Genomic DNA, 12,502 nt, shown 5'->3' on the forward strand with positions numbered 1-12,502 from the left:
AGAACACGTTAATAGCGTCGTGTCCGTGTGTTCCTGCATCTTTGGCCTGCTTGCGCCACGCTGTCATTCCAAGATAGTATTAAGATCTGGAAATGGCACTTTCGAGTACACCTATGTTGTGTTAAAAGCACAGCACAGCACGGCTCCCACAAGAACTAAGGAGGGAAATCTCACCTTGTGAACCGTCAGTGAGTGCTGTCATGTAGCACAGGAGTTCCGGAGACATTGAAACATTGTGACTGCTTGGCGTAGCGGTCGGATCCATGGCGAGGCTCGACTCGGTGCTGGGATAGACCTCTGCCAGGCCTCCGGCTCCATCGACACTGTTGGCAGTCGTGACGTCATCTTCGCGAAGTTGCAAGTCGCGGTATTCCGGGAACGCCATCAACTGAGAGAAAAGAGGAAAATGGAGGACACGCGAATCGTTACTCGTTGCTCTCAAGCAAAACCGCGCGAATAAAATGTTACAAAAGCTGTAACAGTGATTAGATAAGCAGAACTGCCTTCTCCGAAACAAGGACTTCTGAATAAGCGATCGATCACTAAAGGCAGATATGTGAATGTGAGCATAACTCGCCGCTTATTTTGTATAACTGAATAATTCGATCTATTTGTGTCAGTGTTGGTATCACGGGTTTGTTTAAAACTTCACCGAAATGAAGAAATCCTAGAATGCGAACCATATACAACATAGTGAGAATCCTACTAGAGAAATAGTCGCCCACTAAAGTATCACACGGGAAGGCTGGTGCCCTTGTGTTAAAGAATTCAGGCCTGTTTTTTTTATTTAGAAATACTGTCAACCCTCAGTTGAGGGTCATAACAGGGAGGGATGTTACATATACGTTCATACAAAACAGCCAGATACAAAAGAAATATGCACATGCACTACAGCGTCCTACGGATACAATACAAGATACGATATACAAACTGTAAGACATGTATTCAAATGTTCAACCAGCTGCCGCACGCACACTAACAGAAAAAAAGGAAAAAGATAAAAAAAAGAAAAGAAAAACACTTTACAATATCCACATGGTAGAGTTTTAGTAAATAACCTTGATTGCATTTGTAAACAATGCAGTATGAGAACTGCGAACAATTTCTGCAGGCAGCTTGTTCCACAGCTCTATTGACTCTGGGAAGAACGAACAACGAAAGGCATTGGTTCGGGACAAGTACGGTTGAATAGCTTCACTATGATCTAAGCGGGAGCTCAGTCTGCCTGGAGGTTTTAAATACAAATCTTTATTAATTTTTAGTTCGCCATGAATTATTTGAAATAACGTTTTTACTCTCTGCTTCTTGCACCGACCTTCCAATAATTCAAGACCGCAAGACTTTAACATCACCGAAACTGAGTCTGTCCTTCTATATTTCGAACAGATACTGTGTCCTCCCACATAGTCATTGAAAGAATCTTCTCGTAAAATAAATAAATTGCGAGACAGCTTTTAGGGGTAATATAATGCTCACACAATAAATAAATAAATAAATAAATAAATAAATAAATAAATAAATAAATAAATAAATAAATAAATAAATGGTTACGGCTGTAACTCCGGCAGGTGATTATCTTTTGAAAAGACTTGCACGCAAACCAAAAAAACATCTCGCAACAAGCGTGAATATAATACAGCCACAAGCCGAAGGTATACGCGTAAACTAAATGTTTTGATTCAGTGGTAACGTATATGTCTGACAATAGTGCGAGCTGCACGAACAAGCAACAATGCATCAGAAGCAATATATCTGGCACTCATGTGTGCGCCTTATTTCCGTCGTACTGTTTTTACCTGTGCATGTGTGCCCCCATTTATTGATATTTGTGCTGCTCGCACAGCTGAATTGCAGTGAAGCTGGGTTGTTGCGTGCGACAAGCACGCAAATATAACCCGTGTCGAAGTATTTGACCGTTTGCTCTGATCGTTTACGGTCCGTTCCGCTTACACACAAGTGCATCACAACCATTCCCACAAAGACGCTCAGCAAGAATGCTACTGCGCGTACACCCAACGCTTGAGAGACTCCGGCAACAAGAGGCAGAGAAACGATGCCCTCGTGACAGTGCAGTACAGAATTAGTCAAGCGTGAAGAATAATAAACATTATTATTATTATTATTATTATTATTATTATTATTATTATTATTATTATTATTATTATTATTATTATTATTATTATTATTGGTAGCCGGTTACAAGGAAAGGTAACGCCGATGGCCAAGTAGATCAGATTACTGAGCTTGTTTTTAGTCATCGTCATCACCAGCCTGTTTTATGTCCACTGGAGGACTAAGGCCACTCCCTGCAGTCTCCAATTACCCCTGTCCTGCGCCAACAGATTCCAACTAGCGCCCGCGAATTTCCTAATTTATTCACCCCCATCTAGTCTTGTGGCGTCCTCTACTTCGCTTCCTTTCTCTTGGTACCCATTCTGTAACCCTAATGGTCCAACGGTTATCTAACCGGTGCATGACATGACTTGCCCAGCTCCATTTTTTCCTCTTGATGTCAATTAGAATGTCGTCTATAGCCGTTTGCTCACTGATCCAAACCGCTCTCTTTCTGTCTCTTAACGTTATGCCCAGCAATCTTCATTCCACCGCTCTTTGCGCGGTCCTTAACTTGTTCTCAAGCTTCTTTGTCAGTCTCCAAGTTTCTGCCCCATAGTAGTATGCGAAAATGCATTCCCCAGTAGAGGCCTAAACAATCTTTCATATTCCCGCTCGTCCAGATTTGAACTTATAGCTGCGCTAAATAACAAAGAACGCGTGCACCGAAAATCCAGAAGTCCTGTGCCTAATCGCTGGAGAGAGGAATTCCATTTTTTTTTCGGCCTGTCTGCAAACACCTCTATGAGCGCGATCACGACTCGTATAGTGTATTTGTTTAAAGGAGCGTCTGTGGCCAGCCGGCGGAATTTCAGGAGTATATTCACAAGCGCTTTGTTAAACGTCGGAAATGTTTCCGCCTACTCGACTCTAATCGAGTAGCAGTCGAAGGAGACGCGAACTATTTAGGTGCCTATTTCTTGCCCTTACACTAAGCTTCATGTTGTAACTATGGTGTCAGTCAGTAGCACACAGCGGTTCCTACATCTAGTTCATGTGTTCTTTGATCGAAAGTTCATCAGGGATTGCCTCAAGCGCTGAAAGCCTATTTCCCTATACTGCGGCTCTGATGGCATCCCCTCCGCAATAGTAAAAGCTTGCGACAGCATATTTCCCTCAGTAATGGCATCCACAGGGCGCCCCAACTATCATTCACCAAGATTTAAATATATGCAAATACCACGTAGCTGGACAGAACCAAAGTAATGTTGCTTGCCGGCGCTTGAAGACACTCAGATAATGTTTTTTTTGCGTTCCGCCTAATTACGTCATCATCATCATCATCATCATCATCAGCCTTTTTACGCCCACTGCAGGGCAAAGGCCTCTCCCATATTTCTCCAACAACCCCGGTCATGTACTAATTGTGGCCATGCCGTCCCTGCAAATTTCTTAATCTCATCCGCCCACCTAACTTTCTGCCGTCCCCTGCTACGCTTCCCTTCCCTTGGAATCCAGTCCGTAACCCTTAATGACCATCGGTTATCTTCCCTCCTCATTACATGTCCTGCCCATGCCCATTTCGTTTTCTTGATTTCAAATAAGATGTCATTAACTCGCGTTTGTTCCCTCACCCAATCTGCTCTTTTCTTATCCTTTAACGTTACACCTATCATTCTTCTTTCCATAGCTCGTTGCGTCGTCCTCAATTTGAGTAGAACCCTTTTCGTAAGCCTCCAGGTTTCTGCCCCGTAGGTGAGTACTGGTAAGACACAGCTATTATACACTTTTCTCTTGAGGGATAATGGCAACCTGTTACTCATGATCTGAGAATGCCTGCCAAACGCACCCCAGCCCATTCTTATTCTTCTGATTATTTCTCTCTCATGATCCGGATCCGCAGTCACTATCTGCCCTAAGTAGATGTATTCCCTTACGACTTCCAGTGCCTTGCTGCCTATTGTACACTGCTGTTCTCTTCCGAGACTGTTAAACATTAGTTTAGTTTTCTGCAGATTAATTTTTAGACCCACTCTTCTGCTTTGCCTCTCCAGGTCAGTGAGCATGCATTGCAGTTGGTCCCCTGAGTTTACTAAGCAAGGCAATATTATCAGCGAATCGCAAGTTACTAAGGTATTCTCCATTAACTTTTATCCCCATTTCTTCCCAATCCAGGTCTCTGAACACCTCCTGTAAACACGCTGTGAATAGCATTGGAGAGACAGTATCTCCCTGCCTGACGCCTTTCTTTATTGGGATTTTGTTGCTTTCCTTATGGAGGACTACGGTGGCTATGGAGCCGCTATAGATATTTTTCAGTATTTTTACCTATGGCTCGTCTACACCCTGATTCCGTAACGCCTCCATGACTGCTGAGGTTTCGACAGAATCAAATGCTTTCTCGTAATCAATGAAAGCTATATATAAGGGTTGGTTATATTCCGCACATTTCTCTATCACCTGATTAGAGAAATGTGCGCAATATAACCAACCCTTATATATAGCTTTCATTGATTACGAGAAAGCATTTGATTCCTTATCCTTATTTATTACGTATTTATCCTTAATTATTTATTCAACATCTCAAATTGCATCATTAGAAGAAAAGTGTCAACAAAGATATTGTAGAGCAACATGAAAAAGTCCTGATACAGCTTTATTTTTCCCAATACGTGCTACATAAAAGTGTTTTTCCGAACGTGAAAGACAGGCGAAGTCGCCGCATGACTGGCCGCTCGAGGCAGACGCAAAACAGCAAGCATTCCTTTTCTGTATTCTGTAGATTCTGTACCATTGTGTAAAGTCTGTAAGATCAAAGATCTCGGTCTACCTTTTGATAGATCCTATACTTCTCAGTCCGCACTATAAACGCGTTGCAATGTGGGGTATGCGCTCTCCTGGCTCTCCAGCATATTGAGAGAATTCAGTTCTCCTACACAATTCCTCATGTTGCACACAATCTGTCTTCCTAAACTCGACTATGCGTCATTCGTCTGGAATGGCATTTCTAGACCCAACACAGAGATACATTATGGATCGGGTCCAGAAAAAATTTCGAACCATGTGCGTCACCTCGTTTTGCTGGCATCGACACTGGAACTTGTTCGAGCCCTGTTGCATCATTGTCATTACCCTTACTTCTGCAGACGTAATAGAGCTGACATTGTTTCCTTTTCAAACTCTTCCGCGGTATCCTAACCTGTCCCTAACTTCTCATTTGTATGAAGTTTTGTATTCCGCGCTAGAGCACCAGAGAACATAGACATTTCCACGTTCCTGCCTGTCACCACCAGCACTCAACCATCCACTAAATACCGAGTATTTATACCCTTGTCCTTATGACCTCGACTTTTTCATGACTCATTGTCAATATTATTTTACAAGCTTAGTGTGGTTGCATCATAGTTTAAAACATTGCTTAGCTGCGTTTCTCCTCCATTTTATTTTGTATATACCTTGCACTGAGTTGTATGTACACTCCTCTCCTTAATTTCTTTTATTTTATTCACTGTTCCTTCTGCTTATATTCCATTGTAGCTTTTCTTTGTTTTGTCTTTAGTTTCTTATTGTATCCGCGCGCCAGCACTCAGACATTAAGTTTGTCCCGGCGCACGTTATATAAATAATTCATTGATTCATTGATTGATTGATCATTAGGCCTGCACTTGGTTTCCTTGTCGTTTGGCAACCAAGCTGACTGTGCATTGCTAGCGCCCCTCTGGCACGCGCTTAAACCATAAAGTGTGTGTCTACGAATCAGCGATAACATTAGACAGTTTTAGTTACACGTACGTAGAGGCTTTGCGTACCTAGAGCGTCTACGTGTGAGCAGTGCGCATGCGTAGAACGTAGCGGGCGCGCGCGCGTCTCACGGACGTACGTGAGATTCAATTCTTTGCGTGCGTTTCTTGCGCACGTAGACAGCTTCGCGCGAGAGTTCCGCAAGATCACGAACAAGCGATAGTGTGTTGCACGCGCGCCGACGGCTCGTATCGAAACACGGCGACAGGATTGAATTGGCTATCGCCATGTTCACATTTTCCGATAGATGGGGCTACGGGGTCCCTCTTGGCGTGCGTCGCGTACGTGTAGCTAAAAGCGTTTCGGATGGCGTGAACGTAAGGTACGTAGGCTTTTCACGTTTGCGTACGTGAAGCCTCTTAGCACATGTAACTAAAACTGTCTATTGGCGATAATCGAAGAACCTGGCATGAGCAAGCGGCAAAAAAAAAAAAATCGCAGATTCCGCGCACAGTGGGAATCTTATGCGAAGCATGCTGAAGGTACCTGGCTGTCCACCAATGCTTGGGGTTGTGCAAAGCGATGCTAATTGGGGCCAACGGGTTTGTATAAATCAAATAGCTTCTTTTTGTATAACGCTAGCGTATACGCTTGTGTGGCGATAACAGCAAGATGACTATCACATGAAAGATCACAGCATGGCGCCAATGGCATGATTTCTACTACGGCGCATCAATACAAATGTATGCCCAACCATTGTTGAGTTCTGCATAGTTACTGACGGGCGTTAGCGAGAGGCACGCGGAATGGGACATTATCTCTAAGTGTTACAGAAACGTACATACTTATGTATACGTTATGTCATCATCACTCCTATCATCATCAGCCTATTTTTATGTCCACTGCAGGACGAAGGCGTTCTCCCAGGGATCTCCAATCGCCCCTCACTTGCGCTAGCCTATTTGAACTTGTGGCTGCAAATTTCCTGGTTTCATCACACCACCTAATTTCCTTCCATCCGGGACTGCGCCTCCCTTTCCTTAGCATCCATTCTGTAACTGTAATGGTTCACCGGTTATCTTCCCCACGCATTATGTGGCCTCTGCAGCTCCATTTCTTTCTCGTAATGTCAACTAGGATGTCGGCGGTCCCCGTTCACTCTCTGATCCACACCACCCTCCTTCTACCGGTTAACGTAGCGCCTAGCATTTTCGTTCCATTGCTCTTTGCAAGGTTTTAACTTATGTTCAAGCTTCTTTGTTAACCTCCAAGGTTCTACCCTATCTATATGTTAGCACCAGCATAACTCAATTATTGTAAATTTTTCTATTGCAAGACAGTAGTAAGCTCCCAGTCTGTCAGGATTTGGTACTGCCTGCCGTATGCACTCTAACCAATTTTTATTATTTTGTAAGTGTTATTTTGTAAATTTTCGTCTTATTATCAGGGTCCATGGAGAGCAACTGAGCTAGATAAGCGAACTTCTGCAAAGGCTCAGGAGGCTGACTGGCGATCATGAATCCTTGCTCCCTACCAGAGGTATCGATGACTACCTGTCTTGTGCATATTACCGTCAAAGACAGTCTTGCACTTTCTCAGTTATGGTCCTCAATATTTGTTGCCCTTCATTCCGAGTGTTGCTGAACAGGACATTGTTGTCTGCTATTTGAGATATCTATCGTGTATCCTCACTCCTAATCCTTCCCTGTCTAATAGCTTGGGTATTTCTCAAGCATACAGTGAATAGCATTCGAGAGATTGTGTCTCTTTACCTGCCGCATTTCTTGATAGATAATTTTCTACTGTTCTTGTGGAGAAACAAGGTAGCTGTGGAATATTTTCGGACATTTTCTAAATCATTCCCGTGCGCCTTCCGTACTCCTTGATTACTCAAATTTTTCCATGGCCGATGGTATGTTTGCTGAATCAAACGCAGTTCCATAATCAATGGAAGCCATAGAGAGAGGGTGATTGTACTGCGCAGATGTGTCGATTACCCGATCCATTGTAGAATATTCCTTTCTGAAGCCAGCCTGTTCTCTTGGTTGATTGAAGTCAAGTGTTACCCTGATTCTATTGGCAATTATCTTGGTGAATATTTTATACAAGAGCCAAAACGAGCTAATGGGTCAACATTTTTCAATTATTTAACCTCTCCTGAATTAGTATAATATAGGCACTTTTTCAGATCTCTGGTACATTTGTGGTTGTGAGGCATAGAGTATAAAGGGCCCCAACCTTCTGAATCATAATTTCTTTTCCCTCTTCGAATAATCTTACTGTTGTTACATCTTATCCTGCCGCTTTTCCTCAGGACATGTCTTCCTCCATGATTCAACTAACTTTATCGCTAGTTATAGAAGGAACCTCTATATGCTGTTCATCATTACTTCCACGAAGATTGCGTGGTTCATCTGGGTCCTTTACAGGTCAGTATAGAATTCATCTGCTGCTTTTACTATATCATCCACATTTGTGTTGACCTTACCCTGCTTATCTTTAACTGCATGCAACTTGCTCTGTAATATGCCAAGTTGGGTTCTCATTGATTTTCTGTTGCTGCCAATCTTTCTGCTTCCTCAATCTTTCTGACGTTATAATTTCTAATAGCATTTACTTTCTTCTTGTATATCGGCTTTGGCAGTTCAGCGAATTCTATCTGATCTCTTGAGTTAGACGCTTTGATGTTCTTCCGTTTCTTTATAAGGTCCTTTTGAATTCTTTTTGACTAATTTTGCTATTTCTCTCTTCAAATTAAGATTCATTGTACACTTCACTGACCTATGATCACTGCATCCTACCCTACATAAGAATTCTACATCCTACACTGTACTGGGACTGGCAGAGACTATGAAAACCATTTCATTTCCTGCTTTTACGTTATGGCTTTTTTCTGGCCCACATCCTGTTACTGTCCTTCAAGAAGGTATTCATTACTCGGGGTCTATCCCTTACAAAAATGACTTTAGACTGTCTATAGAAAGTCTGTAGACTTCTTATAGACGACCTTTCCTTTCTATAGATTTGGACTTTTGTTGATACAAAGTCTGTAGACTGTCTATAGACGAAAGTAGATAAAGTTTCTATTTCTTTTTGTCTATACGCAGTCTATAGACGGTCTATAGAAAAAAGTCGATAAGGTGTTTGCTCTTTTTTGCCTACTTCCCCTCTATGGACTACCTATAGACGAAAGTCGATACAGCTTCTATCTATTTTTGTCCATACTTTGTCTATAGACTTTCTATAGACGAAAGTCGATAAGGTTTCTATTTCTTTTGTCTACTCGCAGTCTATAGACAGTTTATAGAAAAAAGTCGATAAGGAGTTTGTTTCTTTATTGTATCCTTCCCCTCTATGGACTACCTATAGACGAAAGTGGATTACGGTCTCTATCTATTTTTGTCCATACTTTGTCGATAAAATTAAATTAAATTATGGGGTTTTACGTGCCAAAACCACTTTCTGATTATGAGGCACGCCGTAGTGGAGGATTCCGGAAATTTCGACCACCTGGGGTTCTTTAACGTGCACCTAAATCTAAGTACACCGGTGTTTTCGCATTTCGCCCCCATCGAAATGCGGCCGCCGTGGCCGGGATTCGATCCCGCGACCTCGTGCTCAGCAGCCTAACACCATAGCCACTGAGCAACCACGACGGGTATACTTTGTCTATAGACTTTCTATAGACGAAAGTCGATAAGGTTTCTATTTCTTTTTGTCTACTCGCAGTCTATAGACAGTCTATAGAAAAAAGTCGATAAGGTGTTTTTTTTTTGTATCCTTCTCCTTTATGGACTACCTAAAGACGAAAGTGGGTACGGTCTCTAACTATTTTTGTCCATACTTTGTCTACAGACTTTCTAAAGACGAAAGTCGATAAGGTTTCTATTTGTTTTCGTCTACTCGTAGATTATGGACGGTCTATAGGAAAAAGTCGATAAGGTGTTTGTTTCTTTTCTGTCTACTTCCCCTCTATGGACTACCTATAGACGAAAGTGGGTACATGTCTCTGTCTATTTTTGTCCATATACTCTGTCTATAGACTTTCTATAGACGAAAGTCAATAAGGTTTTTATTTCTTTTTGTCTACGCGCAGTCTATAGACGGTCTATAGAAAAAATTCCGTAAAGTGTTTGTTTCTTTTTTGTCTGCTTCCCCTCTATATGGACTACCTATAGACGAAAGCCGATACAGTCTCTATTTATTTTTGTCCATACTCTGTCTATAGACTCTCTATATTAGACAGTTAATAATAATAGTCGGCTAAGGTTTCTATTTCTTTTTCTCTCCTGGTGTATTGAATGTCTATATAAGAAAGTCGATAATATGTAATGCCGAGTTCCCATACTCCCCGCCCTCTGCGAAGGCGATGATATGGCACTGGTTCATGCGCGACCGGCACCGCGTGCAACCCCGGCGCGGCGGGCAAACCGTGCAGACTGCTAGTCGTCATTCGGTGCAGCTGCACCGAACGAAGATCGCGGCGGAACAGGCAACGTCCGAGTCACAAAGGTCTTCCAGGCACCCGAAGGCCCTAAACCTGGCTGCTTCCCGGACGGACACTTCGCGAGACCAGCTGGTGAAGGTCAGATGGTGATGATGTGGCAAAGGTCGTGAATGAGTCGCGAAAGCTGGCAGGCCAGGTGGTGAATTCACCACCTGGTCTGCCTCTGAGTTGTCGTAGTATTGCATGTCTATAGATTAACAATAGACAAACATCGTTAATCTGGGCCCAACCCGTGTACGCTGTAACCAAGCGCAGGTACCGGTGGATAATACGTAGCTGCGTTTGATATAAGCCACTGAAGTTGTATACTGCTGAGATTGCTGTAGAGCCTATTTGTAGACATTAGTATACACATAGTGTATACCTCCGCATTTGTTGACCACATGATATGATCTACGTAGTCGGTCTCGGCAATCCCAAGACAGTCTTCACAGTTGTCGCATCACTTTTGTGGCAGTAGAATAAAGAAAGCAAAACGCCGATCCAATTGTTATAATAGTTGTTATGAACGCCAGCTTCAGCTACAAGTGGATTCCAAACAGGCATCGAGCTAACAGCAAGGACACTCGTAATGTTTGTATCTGACAACGCGGACTTTGTGAATGTGCGATGAACCGATGTCGCGCATGTGGTGTTCGCGTTGTGTGTCGTCCGATTCTCGGATACTTTTCACATTTTCTTCATACCTCGGCTGCGTCACTAACATAGGGCGGTTTTTTGTTGACTGATATCCTGCACTATAGACCCATCAAAGTTTCTCATTCACTTAAAATAGGTGCCAAATCATTAGAGCCCACCCAGTATTTCGCCGGCGGTATGCCTGGGCAGCCACGCATATGAGTACCTCAGTGCTGTACTGATTGCTTTGACCTATCACCGGAACAGAAAATTAGCACTAACATACGTGCGGGCATCACATTTGGTGGTACGCTGGAAGATATGCTACAAGTACGCTGTATTACTAATCGACGCTGGCAATAATGCGTCTGAAACGTTTGAAGGGCCCTGTAATGGCTTTTACAAACAGCGCATTCAAGTTAGCGTTCCAGTCTCATACGATAGCCCACAGCGTTTGTCATACAACCTGCCAGCGCATTTCCTTCGTCCACGAAAAAAGACGAATAATGGTGATAAAGATGAATAAGCCACCCGTTCCGGCGCGCATGGCGCGCAGAGAGAGAGCGAAAAAAAAAAATGAAGGAGGAAAAGGCGCTCAGACTCCTCCGAGCGCGCGCGCCGTCGCGCGCGGAGCTCCTGCGCATGCTCGGAGATCTTGCGCATGCGCGGCGGTGCGCCATCTCAACGAGCGCGCCGGGCACGTATACGGTTGTACCGGTGTGCGGTGTCCGCCTGAACGTTGGTGTCTGTGTATGCGTGTCATCTTTGTGGCATCACACGTCAACTACACTGAACGGTAAGCTTTAGCAAAGATGTTTTGTGTCAATAGCTCATGATTATGTGAGCGCATTTCGTAGCGCGAAGCGGCTGCATGTAGCGCAGGCGACTCGGGTATAGTGTCGGTTTGTCGTTGACATGGTTTCATAACGCGCTCTTGTTCTCGCTTCTACTATACGGAATGTTTTACGGCGAGCGATCGCTCGGGCTTGTTGATTTTCGCATAATAGTTTGGGTGCGTAAAGAAGGAAGCTACACCATGTTTTAACTTGATATTGAGCTACCACTAAGCGGATTGTGTATGTTGGGCAGCCAGTGTGGTAGATCTCATTTCGTGGCGCTTGATCCGGCCGCGATGAATGCTGCGCCGCATGTGTAGTGAAATTCTCGTGACACGCTTTACGTATATATCTCGAAATTGTGTTAGCATCAAGAATGTTCTGACAGACACGTATAGTTAAATAACTGCTAACGTACTCGGATGAAAGGCCGTGTTTGCGGGGCATGCATCAGCAGTGTGTGCACTGCCGTTTTCGCATTGTTTAAAGGTAGCAGTATTTTTAAGGTTTCTGGCAACCAATCTAAATAATTTTGGGAAGTTACCGCAAGCAAAACACGAGACTTGAAGAAATGTCAAGCGAAAATCTCTAGATTTACCCAATCTATTTATATGCAACCACAAACGCTTTTGGATCATGAAACCTGCGATAAGCTCAGTCACTCGCAGCTTCGCAACTTAGCCGAAAAAATTGGAGCACAATAAATTAGTCGCTCCGGGAAGCACCTTTACACGTTTCAGACTGAAGG

General features: G+C 43.4%; 1 protein-coding gene across 3 annotated transcripts in view; it reads right to left on the reverse strand.

The window, feature by feature from the left end:
• LOC135911069 (diuretic hormone receptor-like) overlaps nucleotides 1-12,502 on the reverse strand; it is a 194,759-nt gene that overhangs the window by 56,904 nt on the left and 125,353 nt on the right. For all 3 annotated transcript variants that reach the window (XM_065443165.2, XM_065443163.2, XM_065443164.2), the window contains one exon: nucleotides 175-388. In XM_065443165.2, the coding sequence (XP_065299237.1) occupies nucleotides 175-385 (211 nt within the window). In that variant the 5' untranslated portion in view covers nucleotides 386-388. The remainder of the gene's footprint in view (nucleotides 1-174; nucleotides 389-12,502) is intronic.

This window comes from Dermacentor albipictus, chromosome 1 (assembly GCF_038994185.2).
Source record: "Dermacentor albipictus isolate Rhodes 1998 colony chromosome 1, USDA_Dalb.pri_finalv2, whole genome shotgun sequence".
NCBI lineage: Eukaryota > Metazoa > Arthropoda > Arachnida > Ixodida > Ixodidae > Dermacentor > Dermacentor albipictus.